Genomic DNA, 17,731 nt, shown 5'->3' with positions numbered 1-17,731 from the left:
TTCGGGGAAAGGGAGCGCCTGCCTCTGCTCTGCGGGAGGCAGGCGAACAGCCTCTGGATTTTCCAGTCAAAAGTACAGTACTATGCGCTCATAATCCGCTCCATTGAAGAATCCGAGGAAACGCAACCTAAGGTAAATGAAACTATTCTCCTTCATCACATTCTTTCTAAATATGTGGAAAAGTGGTATGCAAAAGAGTTACACTTCATTAGCAATTTGTTTATTTATTAGTTTGATATATTTAGATGGGGACTTCAGTAGTTGATTTGATTATAGTATCGGCTCTAAGCATAATAGTTGCTTACATTCATAAATAAAACATAAATATTGTTATTTCAGCTGTTTGAAGCTGATGTAAAAAGCCGAAAGTAAAAAGAGCAAAAAAACGCAACTTGGAAGCAGAGAAATGGCTCTCATAGAACGGATCTACTGCTTCTCAGATATGCATTCAATGAGAACCTAGCCTTTACTACTGCGCCTTTAAGTAGCTATTTGTGCAAACATACATAGCAGTTTGCCAGTGTGAATGTCCTCAGCTGAACTACACACACGTCACGTCACGCATACGTAATCATAATCAGTCATGTACTCACAATATTCGTTATCTTGCTAGCACTGCTCTTACAAACAAACTCAATATAATACAGTATCAGCCTATGTAGGCAGCAGGAGGTTGGTGGCACCTTAATTGGGGAAGATGGGCTCGTGGTAATGGCTGGAATGATATCAAACACATGGGTTAATGCCATTCCATTAGCTCTGTTCCAGCCATTATTATGAGCCGTCCTCCCCTCAGCAGCCTCCACTGAGGTAGGCCTAATACTATGTGTATAGTTTGTATGACACAATTATATATATTTTTTTGCCAGACTAGATGGAAATAAAGTTATACTGTTTTCACAGCTATGGCATCTGGGAGAATTCGCTCAACCCGCAGACTACGCTCCTGGATGGTAGACCAGGTGAGTGTTTGAGGATGATTTGTTCAATAGTTCCTTTTGAGCAAATTAATGTGTGTGCACTAACAGCTGTTTGTAGTGGATGTGTCTGAGCTGGTACACCATAGTGACCTGTATATTTGAGTCATTTAACTGATGCTCTTATCCAGAGAAATTAGGGTTAACTGCCTTTCTCAAAGGCCCATCTATTGATTTTTATTTTTTACCTAGTCGGCTCAGGGATTCAAACCAGTGACCTTTCAGTTATAGGGCCAACATTCTTAACCGCTAGGCTATCTGCCACCACAGTTAGTGTACTGTCTGTCTGGGACATGGGTTGAGTGAGTGTTGTCCTGGTCTCACCCCCACCGTGTCTTGTGCAGGTCAGCAGTGGGAAGTACCCTGGCCTGATATGGGACGATGACGCCAAGACCATGTTTCGTATTCCCTGGAAACACGCCGGGAAACAGGACTTCCGCAGTGAAGAGGATGGTGCCATCTTCAAGGTCCTGACACTTTATCAGTACTATCCCTAGTTCGTTAAGTCGTCATTTTACAGTAGCCCCTTGTTATTTATAATCTATTAAAACATACAGTAGGCATTATTTCCTGAGCTGTGAGTCTAAATGCCTCATCCATAGGCATGGGCGGTGTTTAAAGGGAAGTTGTCCGATGGGGGTCGTGTGGACCCTGCCTCCTGGAAGACCCGGCTGCGCTGTGCTCTCAATAAGAGCCCGGAGTTCAAAGAGGTCCCCGAGAGGTCCCAGCTAGACATCTCCGAACCATACAAAGTTTACTGCCTTGTACCGATGAATGAACAAGGTGAGAGACACACAAACACACACTGTGAGTTAGTTATGCAATGTTTATTTCTAGCCCTCTTTTACAATGTTCCAGCCATTATCTTTTGATCTTGTGTAGGAATCTACAGTATAACCACATCCTCATATCCACTATCTGGGAACAGACCGGGTGTAGCAATGTACATTCTTTAGGTTTGAGGAAGTTACACTCGAGGTTGAGAAGATTTTGATTTTTAATACTGGCCAACTCCATGACCACATGCATTCAGCACTCTACAGTTGTGGCCAAAAGTTGAGAATGACACAAATATAAATGTTCACAAAGTCTGCTGCCTCAGTTTGTATGATGGCAATTTGCATATACTCCAGAATGTTATGAAGAGTGATCAGATGAATTGCAATTAATTGCAAAGTCTCTCTTTGCCATGCAAATGAACTGAGTCCCAAAAAACATTTCCACTGCATTTCAGCCCTGCCACAAAATGACCAGCTGACATCATGTCAGTGATTCTCTTGTTAACACAGGTGTGAGTGTTGACGAGGACAAGGCTGGAGATCACTCTGTCATGCTGATTGAGTTCGAATAACAGACTGGAATCTTCAAAAAGGAGGGTGGTGCTTGAAATCATTGTTCTTCCTCTGTCAACCATGGTTACCTGCAAGGAAACAAGTGCAGTCCTTATTGCTTTGCACAAAAAGGGCTTCACAGGCTGACAGTAAGATTGTACCTAAATCAACCATTTATCGGATCATCAAGAACTTCAAGGAGAGCGGTTCAATTGTTGTGAAGAAGGCTTCAGGGTGCCCAAGAAAGTCCAGCAAGCGCCAGGACCGTCTCCTAAAGTTGATTCAGCTGCGGGATCGGGGCACCACCAGTACAGAGCTTGCTCAGGAATGGCAGCAGGCAGGTGTGAGTGCATCTGCACGCACAGTGAGGCGAATACTTTTGGAAGATGGCCTGGTGTCAAGAAGGGCAGCAAAGAAGCCACTTCTCTCCAAGAAAAACATCAGGGACAGACTGATATTCTGAAAAAGGTACAGGGATTGGACTGCTGAGGACTGGGGTAAAGTCATTTTCTCTGATGAATCCCCTTTTTGATTGTTTGGGGCATCTGGAAAAAAGCTTGTCTGGAGAAGACAAGGTGAGAGCTACCATCAGTCCTGTGTCATGCCAACAGTAAAGCATTCTGAGACCATTCATGTGTGGGGTTGCTTCTCAGCCAAGGGAGTGGGCTCACTCACAATTTTGCCTAAAAACACAGCCATGAATAAACAATGGTACCAACACATTCTCCGAGAGCAACTTCTCCCAACCATCCAGGAACAGTTTGGTGACAAACAATGCATTTTCCAGCATGATGGATCACCTTGCAATAAGGCAAAAGTGATAACTAAGTGGCTCGGGAAACAAAACATCGATATTTTGGGTCCATGGCCAGGAAACTCCCCAGACCTTAATCCCATTGACAACTTGTGGTCAATCCTCAAAAGGCGGGTGGACAAACAAAACCCACAAATTCTGACAAACTCCAAGCATTGATTATGCAAGAATGGGCTGCCATCAGTCAGGATGTGGCCCAGAAGTTAATTGACAGCATGCCAGGGAGGATTGCAGAGGTCTTGAAAAAGAAGGGTCAAAACTGCAGATATTGACTCTGCATCAACTTCATGTAATTGTCAATAAAAGCCTTTGACGCTTATGAAATGCTTATAATTATACTTCAGTATTCAACAGTAACATCTGACAAAAATATCTAAAGACACTGAGGCAGCAGACTTTGTGAAAATTAATATTTGTCATTCTCCAAACTTTTGGCCACGACTGTACTCTACTATAGTTCCCTCAGTCAGTCCAGAGGGACATAGTCATACAGGGGTCAGCGGTGCAAATTTTATCAGAGCAGCAATAACTCCACATAGTTTGTAGCTGTTGAGACAACTTCAAAGCAGGCTAAATTGCAGTAAACAAATTGCTAACATATGGTGCCTTTTCTCTTCAGTGTTGGGGAATGTTAAAATAAAGGGCCGAGCCAGAGCAGGAGGGAGGAAGAGAAGGAGCAGCGATTCAGATAGCGAGGAGGAGGTGAAGGAGGAGGTTGTGGTCAAACAGATGAAAGAGGAGATCATCACTGCCCCAATCACCATGGTAGGTCTGGCATTTTAAAGACAGAAACAAGTTCTAGAAACATTTGGGATGCATCTCTATTGTTTATGTCAATTTGTGTGTGTTTTTATCAGTCTGTTCAGGAGATTGATGAAAGTGTTCTTACCATCCAACAAGACCAGTTCGATCAGCCCTTGGTCATCCTGAAGAGCGATGGGAGTAAGTCTTATGTCTTACTAACTCAATGTCATGTCTGTCCTCCAAATGTCTGTCAAACACTGAATCTCTGTGTTAATTTATGTTGGATCTCTCAGCCAGTTTCTCCACTCTTGGGAGTTCTCCAATAGCATGTGGTTGATTGACATGCTGTTGATATTCTGTTGTCTTCCTCTAGCGGTCGATGAGCTCCAGGTGAACGTCACGATTGAGACCGTCCCTCCTCCTGGAGGTAATGCTATGCAGAAAGGAAGTCAAATCAGCTTCTCAATCACATGGGGGCCGATTCTGACCTGAGTTAAGTGCACGTAAATGGAATGCATTTCCATTTTTATGCACTTTTCTCTCTACTCGTATTTTGACCTTAAACTTAAGCATGAGAATAGCATGCTATTCACCTGCTACTTCTCTGGGGTGGAGATTGAATAAATGTAGGTGTGTATAAAAAAAATGTTGCCCCAATTTCATGTTATCTAATTGTCCCATCGCTGTAACTCCCGTACGTACTCTGGAGAGGCGAAGGTCGAGAGCTGTGCGTCCTCTGAAACACAACCCAATCAAGTGGCACTGCTTCTTGACACAATGCCCGCTTAACCCGGAAGCCAGCCGCACCAAAGTGTCGGAGGAAACACCATACACCTGGCGACCGTGCCAGTGTGTTACTGCACCCGGCCTGCCACAGGAGTGGTGATGGGACATGGACATCCCTGCCAGCCAAACCCTCCCCTAACCCAGACGACACTGGGCCAATTGTGTGCCGCCCCATTGGTCTCCCGGTCGCGGCCGGCTGCGACAGAACCTGGACTCTAACCAGAATCTCTAGTGGCAGAGCGATGCAGTGTCTTAGACCACTGAGCCACTATGGAGGCCTGATACGCCTTGTTCTGACCTCGACTTAATTCCCTCATAGTTCCACCACCTTTAGGAGCGAGGAAACCATGAATAACATCTAGCAAACCTACTGGTATCAAGTGGAAAAACATCTACTTTATTTTTTCAGATAGAAATAACACCATTCTTCATGTATTTTAATTTACAACTTTATAAAAGCTAGGTAAATGAGTAATCCGTTTGGACAAGAGAATTGTAAATATAAATGACTTGTTTTAGATATACTGTAGTTTCCTAACCCTAAATAATCTACAAGATCTACCAATTTGTACTGAAACGGAGACAAATAAGCATATATCTCGATGGCTTTCTTTCATTGATCCCTAATATTCTGAACGTGTTCTCTCAAAATATTCTAGTGAGTCTGTCAACAAAATTCTAACTAAAAAGGTACACCATATTTAAAGGGATGGCTTAAGTTAAATGTACTGGAGACCCTATTTAATTTAAACTCCATGAAATAATCTGTTGGCCAGCAAGTGGGAGGGTTTTCAGCTGTTGAATTACATTTGTTAAGAACGCGCCCGCCTGCAAAGCCTGTTACGCACCTTCTGAGGCAAGTCTGAATAGGAACTATTGATAAGTGTGTAGGAAAGGCGTCATTTCCTAAACTGGAATCGGGCCCATACTACATGAACTATTCCTGCTCGGTCTCTCATTCACTCTCATCCCTTCTCTCTCTCCCACTCCAGCACGGGACTCGTTCCATGTCTTAGTGAAATACATAGGACAGGAGGTGCTTAAACGTGAGGTCATAGGCAGCGATGTCCGAATCGCCTACCTGCCCTCATCACCTGTTCCACCCTCCCTGATGATGGGTGGGTTCCCACGCATCCCCCTCCCAGAGTCCCCCTCCACCCTGACCTCCAGCCCTGGCATCGGGCCTCAGCTCCAGGCCCTCTCCACACTGTTGCCCTTCATGGAGAAAGGGGTGATCCTGACCTCCACGGGGGCAGGGATCTATGCTAAGCGCTACTGCCAGGGCCGGGTGTTCTGGACAGGGCCACATTCAACCACGACGGGACCCCACAAGATGAACCGTGCTGTGGAGCCCGTGCTGCTCTTTGACAGAGAGGCTTTCAAAATGGGTGAGTGACATGGTGCTGCTCACTCTTTCTTGGTGAGGATAACCCACTTCTTTGTTGGCCCCTTATTGGATATTTCAGCAGTCCGTGTGTATTTACTGACTGCGTGTTTCCTTAGAGCTGGACCACTTCCGCAGTTACGGGGGAGACCCTCCTCAGTGTGGCATCACCTTGTGTTTTGGAGAGGAGTTCAGTGCCACAGAGGACCCATCCAGCAAACTCATCATCACACAGGTACAGCTGAAAGCTTTTCCTCACTGTAACACCTGTTCAAATGTAAACAAAAGGTGCAGTAAATGCATACCTTAGAACAGGGTTTCCCAACTGGCGGCCCCCCAAATTGTCTGTTGGACATAAAACACTGTAAAAACACCAGCAAATCAGCTCCAAGTGATTTTAATTTGGGACGTCTGTTCCCAAAATATTCCCACACGTAATAAAGAGATATGTGATCGTATACAAATGTAAGCAAGGTTTGAAATGATTGGATCTAGTTGATGATCCCTGCCTTAAACGAAGGTTTATGTAAGTACAGGATAACTACACGTTTCACTGTGAATTAAAGAGGGACTGAACCACGCACCCCCTCTTCTCCAGATAACCCTACCCTGGGCTCAGCAGCAGGTCAAAGAAGCTGAAGACTTCCGGGAGTCAATGGCCTACCTCCGCGACATAGCCAGCCAATCAGGAGATGTCACCATCAACCTGGTACCAGTGCCTTACCCCTGAGCATCTGATCACAGGACATCTCGTATAAATTAAGAGTGAAAAAATATTGAAGCACTATCTGATCTGATACCAAGGGCTCAATTCAATCCGTGTCACGGAAATTCAGCGCAATTTAAAGGCAATGTTCCTGCGTTTGCGGAGACTGCATTCACGGTAAACGCTGCATAAGTCGGCTCAGTCGGAAATGAGTTTTACATTTCAATCGCACTGGACATCCATGATACGGATTTAACGGAGTCCCAAGCCTTCTCAGAAATGAACCACTAGACTGAATAGCACTACATGGAATGGAGACATCACTTTGGTTTAGCCTTCAGGATTGCCCTTTACCAAACCAATCACCTGGTGTTATACTATTGGTCCAAATGATATCCAACTCACTTTGGCTGTGTTTACATAGGCAGCCCAATTCTGATCTTTTTCTACTGACCAATCAGATCAGCTATGAAAAAGAGATGATGTGAAAAGAGATGTGATTGGTCAAAAGACCAATTAGTGGAAAAACATATCACAATTGGGCCTTTTTATAGGGAGTCAGAGACTTTTACTCCTTATTGCTGTCTTTATAAATGCTGACTGTGGTACTGCTTCAGATACCTTTCAGGATCCTCCTCATGTTGTTTACATAGTCTGTGATAGCGTAACTGTTGACAAAGCTGTTGTAAGTAGTGTATGAGATTCTCCCAAAACAGGCTCAGAGAGCCATAGTAGGGCCAAAGTTCAGTTATTTGATCATCACCATGTCAACTGTTCGAGGCAGGAAACCAACTTGTCTGTCTGCGGTTTTGGTTTCTGAAAGTGGTAATGCTTGTTCAGCACATTTATATAGAGAAAAACCAATATTCGTATACTTTCTCTCTTCGTCATATAGAAATGAATCCGGAGGGGGCTCCTTTCTCTTATGAACCGATGTTTATATGAACACAATATCACATGAATACTTTAAATAGTTTGTAGATGTAGTTTAATGAGTTGATAAGCTTACACACTCTGAAAGCAGTGGGTCAGGATGTACGTAATGTTGTGATGCCATTGGCAGCCATTGAACTATGAGCACGGCTTTGTTAATGGTTGTAAGCGGGTTAACAACATGGCTGCTGGGTTTGACACAAGGCACACTCTGGACTGAGAATGTTGTTAGGTGGAAGACTGCACAGATCTGTCAATATTTCAGTTATTTATGCATGTCTTGTGTTGTCACTGTTCTGCCTGACCGTATTAAAAATCTATTTCATGTTTTGAAATTATCGTGGATGATGTGCTTATTTGGCTGTTAGATGGTAATAATAAAAATAAGATTCTTAACTAAATATGTGTAGTTTCAGCAGGTTTAAGACATACCGTATATAATTCCAACTATTTAAATTTGAAAGATGTTACTCAAAAGTTAGTTATCTACAAGCTTATTTCAAACATTACCATTGGCTGGTGAGACAAGCTCTGCTATTTTGGCATTCAGTTTCTGATTTGTCCAGTCCCTAGTGATGTCGTCCAAATGGCTGTCAAAATCAACTAATAACGAGTGATCTCCAGAGTCCAGCAGCTGACTGGCTATGTCCCGAGTCTCCTCCCACTGCCGCAGCATTATCCTGGGGAAAGAAAAGGTATCTTTAATGAATGTATACTTCAAATAAATGTATATTTTTCTAACAAATAATTTTATTTGTCACATGCTTCGTAAACAGCAGGTGTAGACTAACAGTGAAATGACAACGGGCCCTTCCCAACAATGCAGTGAGACAAAAGAGAATTATTAGAAAAATAATTACGAGGAATAAATAGACAATAAGTAACGATAACTTGACTATATACACATTGTACCAGTACCGAGTCGATTTCCCCGGGGTACGAGTTAACTGAGGTAGATATGTGTATATATATAGGTAGGGATAAAGTGACTAGGTAACAGGATAGATAACAGTAAAAGCAGCATATGTGATGAATCGAGACAAAAAGGGTCAATGCCGATAGTTAGTTAACAAATAGCTAGCCGGGCTAATTATTTAGCAGTCTTATGGCTTGGGGGTAGAAGCTGTTCAGGGTCCTGTTGGTTCCAGACTTGGTGCATCGGTACCACTTGCCGTGTGGTAGCAGAGAGAACAGTCTATGACTTGGATGGCTGGAGTCTGACAATTTTTAGGGCCTTCCTCTGACACCACCTGGTATAGAGTTCCTGGGTGGCAGGGAGCTCGGCCCCAGTGATATACTGGGCCATGCACACTACCCTCTGTAGAGCCTTGTGGTCTGATGCCAAGCAGTTGCCATAAACAAGTGGTGGTGCAGCCAGTCAAGATGCTCTCAATGGTGCAGCTGTAGAACCTTTTGCAGATCTTTTCATCCTCCTGAGGGGGAAGAGGCGTTGTCGTTGCCCTCTTCATGACTGTTTTGGTGTGTGTGGACCATGATAATTCCTTAGTGATGTGGACACAGAGGAACTTGAAGGCCTACCACCGTCGTGTCCTCTGCAAACGTATTCATGGTGTTGGAGACACTCGCGGCCACGCAGACCAAGCACGCTCCCCTGTGGCGTTTGTGTTGTTACCTACCCTCACTACCTGAGGGCGTCCCGTTAGGAAGTCCAGGATCCAGTTGCAGAGGGAGGTGTTTAATCCCAGGGTCCTTAGTTTAGTGATGAGCTTGGAGGGCACTATGGTGTTGAACACTGAGCATTCTCACGTAGGTGTTCCTTTTGTCCAGGTGGGAGGGGGCAGTGTGGGGTGCAATAGAGATTGGATCTGTTGGGGTGGTATGCGAATTGGAGTGGGTCCAGGGTGTCTGGGATGACGGTGTTGATGTGAGCCATGACCAGCTTTTCAAAGCATTTCATCTCTACAGATGGGAGTCCAACTTTTGCATTCTTGGGCACAGAGACTATGGTGGTCTGCTTGAAACATGTAGGTATTACAGACTGGGTCAGGGAGAGGTTGAAAATATCAGTGAAGACTGGTCAGCTGGTCAGCACATGCTCTGAGGACGCATCCTGGTAATTGATCTGGTCCTGCGGCCTTGAGAATGTTAACTTGTTTAAAGTTCTTTCTCACATCGGCTACGGAGAGCGTGATCACACAGTCGTCCGGAACAGCTGGTGCTCTCATGCATGGTCCAGTGTTGCTAGCCTCGAAGCGAGCATAGAAAGTATTTAGCTCATCTGGTAGGCTCATGACACTGGACAGCTCGCGGCTGGGTTTCTCTTTGTAATCCATGATAGTTTGCAAGCACTGCCACATCTGACGAGCATTAGAGCCGGTGTAGTAGGATTCGATCTTGGTCCTGTATTGACGCTTTGCCTGTTTGATGGTTCCTCAGAGGGCATAGCAGGATTTCTTATAAACGTCCGGATTAGTCTCCCGCACCTTGAAAGCGGCAGCTCTAGCCTTTAGCTCAATGAGGTTGTTGTCTGTAATCCATGGCTTCTGGTTGGGATATGTACGTACGGTAATTGTGGGGACGACATCGTTGATGCACTTATTAATGAAGCCGATGGCTGATCTGATGAACTCCTCAGTGCCATTGGATGAATCCCGGAACAGTCTGTAACTGAACATCCGCTTCATCGGACCACATCGGACCACTTATTGAGCAAGTCACTGGTGCTTCCTGTTTGAGTATTTGCTTGTAAGCAAGAATCAGGAGGATAGAGTTATAGTCAGATTTGCCAAATGGAGGACAAGGGAGAGCTTTGTATGCATCTCTGTGTGTGGAGTAAAGGTGATCTAGTTTTTTTTTGCCTCTAGTTGCACAGGTGACATGCTGGTAGAAATTAGGTAAAACGGATGTAAGTTTTCCTGCATCAGTCACCAGCCACTTGGAGCACCGCCTCTGGGTGAGCATTTTCTTATTTACTTCTGGCCCTATACAGCTCGTTGAGGGCGGTCTTAGTGCCAGCATCAGTTTTGTGGTGCTAAATAGATGGCTACGAATAATATAGATAAACTCTCTTGGTAAAATGTATGGTCTACAGCTTATCATGAGGTATTCTAACTCAGGCGAGCAGACTTCCTTAATATTAGAGATTGCGCACAAGCTGTTGTTAAGAAACACACACCCCCTCTCCCGAGCTTCCTCTTCAATACAATGTAGTCCTACACAGCTGCTACAGCCACAGCTACTGTAGCACCATGTACTTGATAGAGGTGTGCTATCAACAGAAAAGCAAATGGTAATTAACTATCTTGAAAGAAGGATAGCAGAGATGTCCAGATCTTACGTGTGTTTGTCTTTGAGGGTCCAGCGGGTATCTTTTCGCTCATACATCACGATGGGAGGCACCCTGTAGTCAGGAGACATCTTTCCACCATCAATCTGACAAGCCACACAGGTCACAGTTAGAGAGAAGGGGATGCAGACACACATCAGAAAGATTTACCAAAAAGCTGCTGCATTGTGGGCTTGGACACACACAATAAGGAATTACAGACAATAAAACCACAGTGGATGCCTACCATTAACAAAACTGCATTGTTACACTGCTCTGCGATCTTGTCTGCAATCTTCAATGCACATGGCGTAGGGCTGCCCAGCGAAGGGGAGAGAGAAGGAGCGGTTATTGTTTAACACAGGTGATTAGCATGTGATAAGCAGGCTAACAGGCCGCTGAAACCACATGAGAGATATTAACATCTACAGAATCAATGGTGAAGCTGAACCACAGTGGGACACACACACCTGCTGTCTGACACACAGGCGTTGGCTTGGTAGTAACCTACAATCCTCTGCTGTGTCTGTGCACACCATACATCCACCTGAAGCAAAGAAGGTATGATACATTACAGCACATAAATACATGACAAGCCAAAAGACTGATCCACACTGTACATGCACCACTGCCAGGTAAGAACGAGTAGTTAGGCTACTTGTGTTTGATCATTTCTGACATACTGTATGTTGGACAGCAAAGACCACAGGTTATTAGGTGGTTACCTGTGTGAGAGCCAGCTGAGTGATGGGAGCTAATGGTAGGTGAGTGTGAAGCAAGGGAACGCAGTCTGTCACACACACAGCGCCACCTGCTGGGCTGGATGACAACAACAGCCCATTGACACTGCACCGTGGAAACAGACAGGCGTGCAGGTACATCTTCACATAGGCGAGACAGGACAACTCAACCTCCCCCATGACTGTAGACAGAAAAGGATACACAGATCTGAGAACATGCAGCAAAACACCAGGCCAAAAACACTAGTCAGGGCTTGATTTGAGCAAAACGATGACAGAAGATGTAATGACATGAATGCTGACAGAATAAATAAGATTTAGTAATAAATCCTTGCATTACAAACTCGCTGGATGACACAATAAGGACCCTTTTCAACTGCACTAATACATCCAACCAATATTGTTAGAGCCAGGGAGGGATGCCCAAGCAGTTCGATCAAAAGCCACACAGCAAACCATTGTTTTGGACATTGATTAACTGCTCTAGCTAGCTAGCTTGTTGCCCCCTTGTTAAAGAAGTAGAAAGGATAAGCCAGGTCAAAGACAGCAGGAGAAATGGAAGTGAGTGAGGGCGAAGTATCAGAGGGGGTAGGTGTGGTGAAGTTCTCGGAGCCGGAGCCTTGCACTGAGGGTCAGGATAAAGATGAGTCCGTGACAGTAGGAGTGACTTTTTTAAATGTATTTTTAAAGTGGACCATTGCCTTTTGGCTGATCCATTTGTGGTTTCAGAGAGGGTGAAAACAGTTGGGTGCTGTGGAATCGGTGAGGGTAATGGAATCAGCGAAGGTAATCAGAAGTGGTCTGGTGATAACCGTTTGTGTTTTTGCTGGTCGGAGGGAGCAGGAGCTCCGTGTTAAACGAATGGGGACAAGAGATGTGAATTGTTTTGCTCTCAAGAAAAGGGTGCCAGTGAAAGGCGTGATTACTGGGTAGCGGTAAATGTTAAAGTTGACCAACTGAAGAGGAAGATTCCCTTGTTCTTTGGAGTTTTGATGTTGAGTCTTTGCCGACAAAGTGATTAGGATATGTAAGTTATCCTGTACAAGCTTTTGTGCCGAAATACATTACGTTGTTATTAGTGTCAAGCTTATGGGCTTTTGGCAGCAGTGTGTAGGAGGGAGGTTCCTAGGAAGTGACAAGTGTACCTAAGGGCATGAGACAAAGGAATGTGTAGCATTGGGGAAAGTAGTGGTCTGTGTTAATTGTATAATTGTAGGGGTGCCCATGGGGCTGGGAATCAGAAGTGTCCAGTGCAAGAGAGGCAGGTTGAGGATCTGGTGACAGCTACAGAGGTATTTGGGTGTATGAGACTTGACATCAGAAGAGTTACAGGGTAGGGTGTGTTGAGTGGTGGTATCCCATCCTTTCAGGCTGTTGGCCTGAGATAGGACTAGATAGATTTAAATAGTGGGGTAATGGTGGTGGGTTTTAGTGAGTGCAGGGTATTTAAATAGTGGAGTAATGGTGGTGGGTTTTAGTGAGTGCAGGGTTAGATGGTAGGGTATTTGTTGATTTTTTTTCCTCCAAACAAAGTATGAGAAATATACTCCAGTCTAGTAGGTGGCAGTAATGCAACATTTATTGGAAGCCAACCTCCGTTATACGTCATTGAAGAAGTACCACCACAGAGTAGTGATGGGCATTCCGGCTCTTTTCATTTAGCCGGCTCGTTCGGCTCAGCTCACCAAAAAGAGACGGCTCTTTTGGCTCCCAAACGGCTCTTTAAAAAAATATATGTTTTGTATTTTTTAAATTCAAACAGTTTGTGATAGTTTTGGACTATGATTGGTGTTAAAACAATTCTAATTAAATTATTAAATGAAGTCGTACACTACCTTAACAATGTATTTAAAAATGCATTGGTTTGTTTGCTATTAAACATTTGCATTTAAAGTAACTTTAATGTATATTAAATGTATATTAAAAAGTGCATATAAAATGTAACAATTCAAAACGAATACAAATCTGAACAACATAATAGAATTTTGCACCATATCAAAGAAAAATAAATATCAAGGTGCAAAACTGCAACATCCCACATAAAACAAACTGGTCGGTCCCTCTTTTCTCTTCTTTATTGCCATGTTATAACCAGCAGCACACAGCAATGCTTAACATATTTTGCTTTTATGAGAAATTTGCATTCAGAAATGCAAGCTGCCTCACTTTCAGGGGGCTGATGCGGTTTCTTCTCTCAGTAATTATTTGTCCCGTTTTTGAGAAGACCCTCTAAGGGAACAGATGTGGCCATTATGCAGAGTCTCCCATTCATGACTTTAGCAAGTCGTGGGTAGACAGAGGCCTTGTTCTTCCACCAGCTCAGAGAATCTGCAGATCTTTGGAGGGGCTCCTTCATTATGGCATCTGCTGAGATCCCTTCCTGCTGCATCCCCAGTTGCGCTCTTGTCGAACAACACCCAAACAGCAGACGTTTGTGGCACTACTGCTGGTGCTTCTGCTCCATCTGATCCCTCTTCTTCCTGTTGCCCTGGTGCCTGAGCCAGCTGACTGATGGGGCTGTCCCTCCCTACTGCTGAGGTTATTCTTTAAAGAGCCTCATCAATCGCTCTGGAATCACTGAAGGCTAACTTAAACCTGGGTTCAAATGCAGCGGTTTCTGTCCATCAACTCTCACATGTCCTGTGGTTACATTTTCTTCTCTCTGGCGGCTGGCTGTGATTCGCTGCAGACCCTGACACAAGAGTATCATTTTTGAGGCTGTCACATAGCTGAAGAGAACAGTAACTTATTAGTTCAGGTTCATGTTTTGTCTACTAATACTACATTCTCATCTACTGCTCATATACATATATAATACTGGATTAAATAATGATGTAGTAATAACTGCTTACTGTACCTCTCTCCACTGATCTCCACAGTGACCTCCTCCACCACCTCCCATTCCTCTTGGGTCTGAGCATTAACAGGTGCATTGACAATGGCCAGGGTAGAGATGATGACATTTTTTGCCTCAAGGAACCACTTCATCATATAAAAATTTTAATTCCACCTTGTAGAGCAGTCTTGTTGAGGCCTCAGCTCAGGCATCCCCATCTGGGCAGCTACTGTGCTCCTGTGGAAGTATTCCACAGCTGCTTTCGCTTTGTCCACAGTGGGCTTCATCACCTTCAGAGCATCTCTTACAAATCAGGTTTATTGTGTGGGCAAGACATGGATGATGGGTCCATTTAAACATTTTCATGGCTTCGGTTATGTTAGCTTCATAGTCGCTAACACAACAGACCACTTTTCCATCTACCTGCCATTCTCTGGCCACTCTCAACAGTTCCTCTGCTAAGTTCTCTGAGGTGTGTCTGTCGCTGAACTCAAAGCAGTCCAGAAGACAGCTAGACACTGAAAAATCTTCAATGAAGTGACATGTAACCGACATGTAAGAAGTGGTTACCCTTGATGTCCAGCAATCAGTGGTAAGGCAAACTGCTGTAGCTTTTTGTACTATTTCCTGCACTGAAGCCTGTGTACATTTAAATAGTGTACATTGGATTTAGGCTATTGCTATAATTTCTAAAAACCTGTCCACCATCGTAAATTCCTGGAAATCGTTCGCAATCATATCAATTTGGCCTTGTTTTGCTACAGACAGAGACTTTGGCATAAACTGGTCCATAGAAGACTGCGTTGCTGTGGGTCGCAGAGTAGACCAACTTGACTGAGTGGATACATCTCCACGTGTGGCGGTGCTGGCTCCACCACTATCACTAGCAGGCCCGCTAGTTTCTCGCAGCTCCGCTACAGCTAGCTTCACAGTTGGGTGCACAGTTCGCATACGCCGGTGTAGGTTGTGCGTAGAACCGGCCTTATATGAGATTTTGTTTTGGCAAATTCTACACAGTGCTCTAACATTGTCTACATTATTAAAAACGCATCAAATGCTGTTCGACTCATTTTTTTCACTTCCCCTCTCTCCTCCGCTGCTAAGTGTGTGACTGAGTTGGCTCGGCATTCCCTCGCGCATCTTTGGTTGACACTGCGTGTCTGATTGACAGGAACAACAGGTGAGGCTGTTAGTCTGAGCAGACAGAACGAATGTGTGTGCGCTTGAGCATTTAGGCCTATATTATTTTATTTATTTTTTCGTTCTTTGAATTAGTTAATTCCATTCATTTAAATATTCATATCTTAATTTTGTATTTCTTTTTAGAAATAGATTCGGCTCTTCTGATATGCGAGCCGGCTCCCAACGTTCATCTACAAGAGCCGGTTCTAAACTCGTTCGCGAACTAGTGATGCCAATTTAGCAATTTTGTTGCTAGATTTAGCAACTTTTCAGATTACCCTGGTAACTTTTTTTTCAAACAGCACCTAGCAACAAATTTAGCTAAATTTAAAAATGTATTTGGAACTTTTAGCAACTTCTGAAAAGTGACTCAAACGCTAAAATGCACTCATTTTCCATCTAAATTACACAAAAACGTCTCTGTCACAACACACGTGCCTGGCTGCAAAAGTGCATTGTGAGTGACGTCAGCAGCAGGCGCTCAGCCGGTGCACAGGCAGCAGCAATTTCAGCAAATTGCAAATCATTGTTGGCCGAATAGCAGTCAGTCGACGAGCCAAACCCAATGAATATAGTTGGTGACGAATGTTTGATCTTGAACAGAACTTACAACATCAATTAACATGTCTCAATCAAAATTGTACGGCCAGAAGTACAGAAAAGAGTGCGAGTCTGTACAAAGGTCAAATCATATTTTTGGCCGAGATGGCCGGTCAATTTGAGTAACGTCATTTAGCAACAAATCAACCTGCCTCTAGCAACTTACCCTGAAAACGAGTTGGCAACACTGCTACCAACCCAGAGGGGCAAGGTTTGAGAAGTGAAAAATGATTCCTTAGTTAATTTTCTCGAAATCTGAGCGCACAATCTAGATTCGAGCCAATGTATTAAATATGTGAACATGTTAATACTCCAACCTCGTGAAAGTGACAATTACATTTGAATTGAGTAAAAAACGACTTCATATCGGAATGGCTTTGATTCGACGGCCTGCACTCACACGCATGAGCTTAACTAGCCAACGTCGCCATGACATCGCCCACAAGTGTGGTCGGGGATTTCTATTGGAGAAGCAGTTCTAGCCCATCTTCATACTCTTCGGTTTCAGCCGGTCTTTGTTAGTACTCAGCAAGCTAGCTTGCCAACATCAATGGTCAAAAGGCCTGCCTACGTAGCTAGTTATGGCCAGTAGCAGTTCAAATAGATCTGGGAAAGTATATACTAGCTAACGTTATATAGATATTGGAGAAAAAAACAAACATTTTATGATAGCTAGCTAGTATAGCTAACAGTTGGCTACCTAGCTAGCAACTTACCGTCAAAGGATATTATTTCTTGGGATGAGATTTCAGAAGACCAGTAAAGCAAGCGTCCGGATTCAAACTCAACTGTCTAATATTGCATATTAATAAAGATAACAAAATATTGAATACATGGATAATTTACAAACATGTGCACTGTGGAGCAGAAGCTTCCTCGATTGAGCAAATTTCCTGTTTAGTGCCCGCCCACCTACAGTATCTGCATTTGGGATTGGTTGCAATAGTGACTGTCAAAGTCTACTGGTGTCTCTGTATTATGCCAATCATTTGTTACTAGAACCCATTCGTTCAAGCAGTGAGGCGTCTCCTCCTTGTGGACATTGTTTGGCATACCTTCTAACCCCATAATGCATTTTTACATGGGTTTTGAAAAATGTACAAAATAGTAAATTGTAGTACAGCCTGCTCCCACATCAGTTTGTGCCGTCTTGTGAACTCATATAGACAACTGTAGAGCCTCTAGCCCTGCTCATTATTTTTTACCTTTATTTAACTAAATCAAATCAAATCAAATTTTATTTGTCACATACACATGGTTAGCAGATGTTAATGCGAGTGTAGCGAAATGCTTGTGCTTCTAGTTCCGACAATGCAGTAATAACGAGCAAGTAATCTAACTAACAATTCCAAAAAAAACTACTGTCTTATACACAGTGTAAAGGGATAAAGAATATGTACATAAGGATATAT

General features: G+C 43.8%; 2 protein-coding genes across 4 annotated transcripts; one reads left to right on the top strand and one right to left on the bottom strand.

Annotated features, from left to right (window-relative positions):
• Positions 1–3: 3 nt before the first annotated feature.
• On the top strand, positions 4–8,010 carry irf9 (interferon regulatory factor 9). Of its 2 annotated transcripts, none has more exons than XM_024402053.2 (10): positions 4–132; positions 904–962; positions 1,322–1,444; positions 1,580–1,760; positions 3,742–3,887; positions 3,980–4,064; positions 4,240–4,293; positions 5,645–6,040; positions 6,156–6,271; positions 6,635–8,010. In XM_024402053.2, the coding sequence occupies exons 2-10, from the start codon at positions 906–908 to the stop codon at positions 6,764–6,766; spliced, it is 1,290 nt and encodes a 429-aa protein (XP_024257821.1). In that variant the 5' UTR covers positions 4–132; positions 904–905; the 3' UTR covers positions 6,767–8,010. The 2 variants fall into 2 exon arrangements, with proteins under 2 accessions (XP_024257821.1, XP_042154754.1); XM_042298820.1 differs by lacking the exon at positions 4–132 and adding an exon at positions 689–810.
• Positions 7,714–17,232, bottom strand: emc9 (ER membrane protein complex subunit 9). Of its 2 annotated transcripts, none has more exons than XM_024402054.2 (6): positions 17,036–17,232; positions 11,687–11,883; positions 11,432–11,508; positions 11,209–11,278; positions 10,974–11,068; positions 7,714–8,355 (listed from the first exon to the last, which is right to left on the bottom strand). In XM_024402054.2, the coding sequence occupies exons 2-6, from the start codon at positions 11,879–11,881 to the stop codon at positions 8,175–8,177; spliced, it is 618 nt and encodes a 205-aa protein (XP_024257822.1). In that variant the 5' UTR covers positions 11,882–11,883; positions 17,036–17,232; the 3' UTR covers positions 7,714–8,174. The 2 variants fall into 2 exon arrangements, with proteins under 2 accessions (XP_024257822.1, XP_024257823.1); XM_024402055.2 differs by lacking the exon at positions 17,036–17,232 and adding an exon at positions 16,486–16,925.
• Positions 17,233–17,731: the final 499 nt, after the last annotated feature.

The sequence above is a fragment of the Oncorhynchus tshawytscha genome, linkage group LG16 (genome assembly GCF_018296145.1).
Source record: "Oncorhynchus tshawytscha isolate Ot180627B linkage group LG16, Otsh_v2.0, whole genome shotgun sequence".
Lineage (NCBI taxonomy): Eukaryota > Metazoa > Chordata > Actinopteri > Salmoniformes > Salmonidae > Oncorhynchus > Oncorhynchus tshawytscha.
This window is presented reverse-complemented; position numbering and strand designations above follow the sequence as displayed.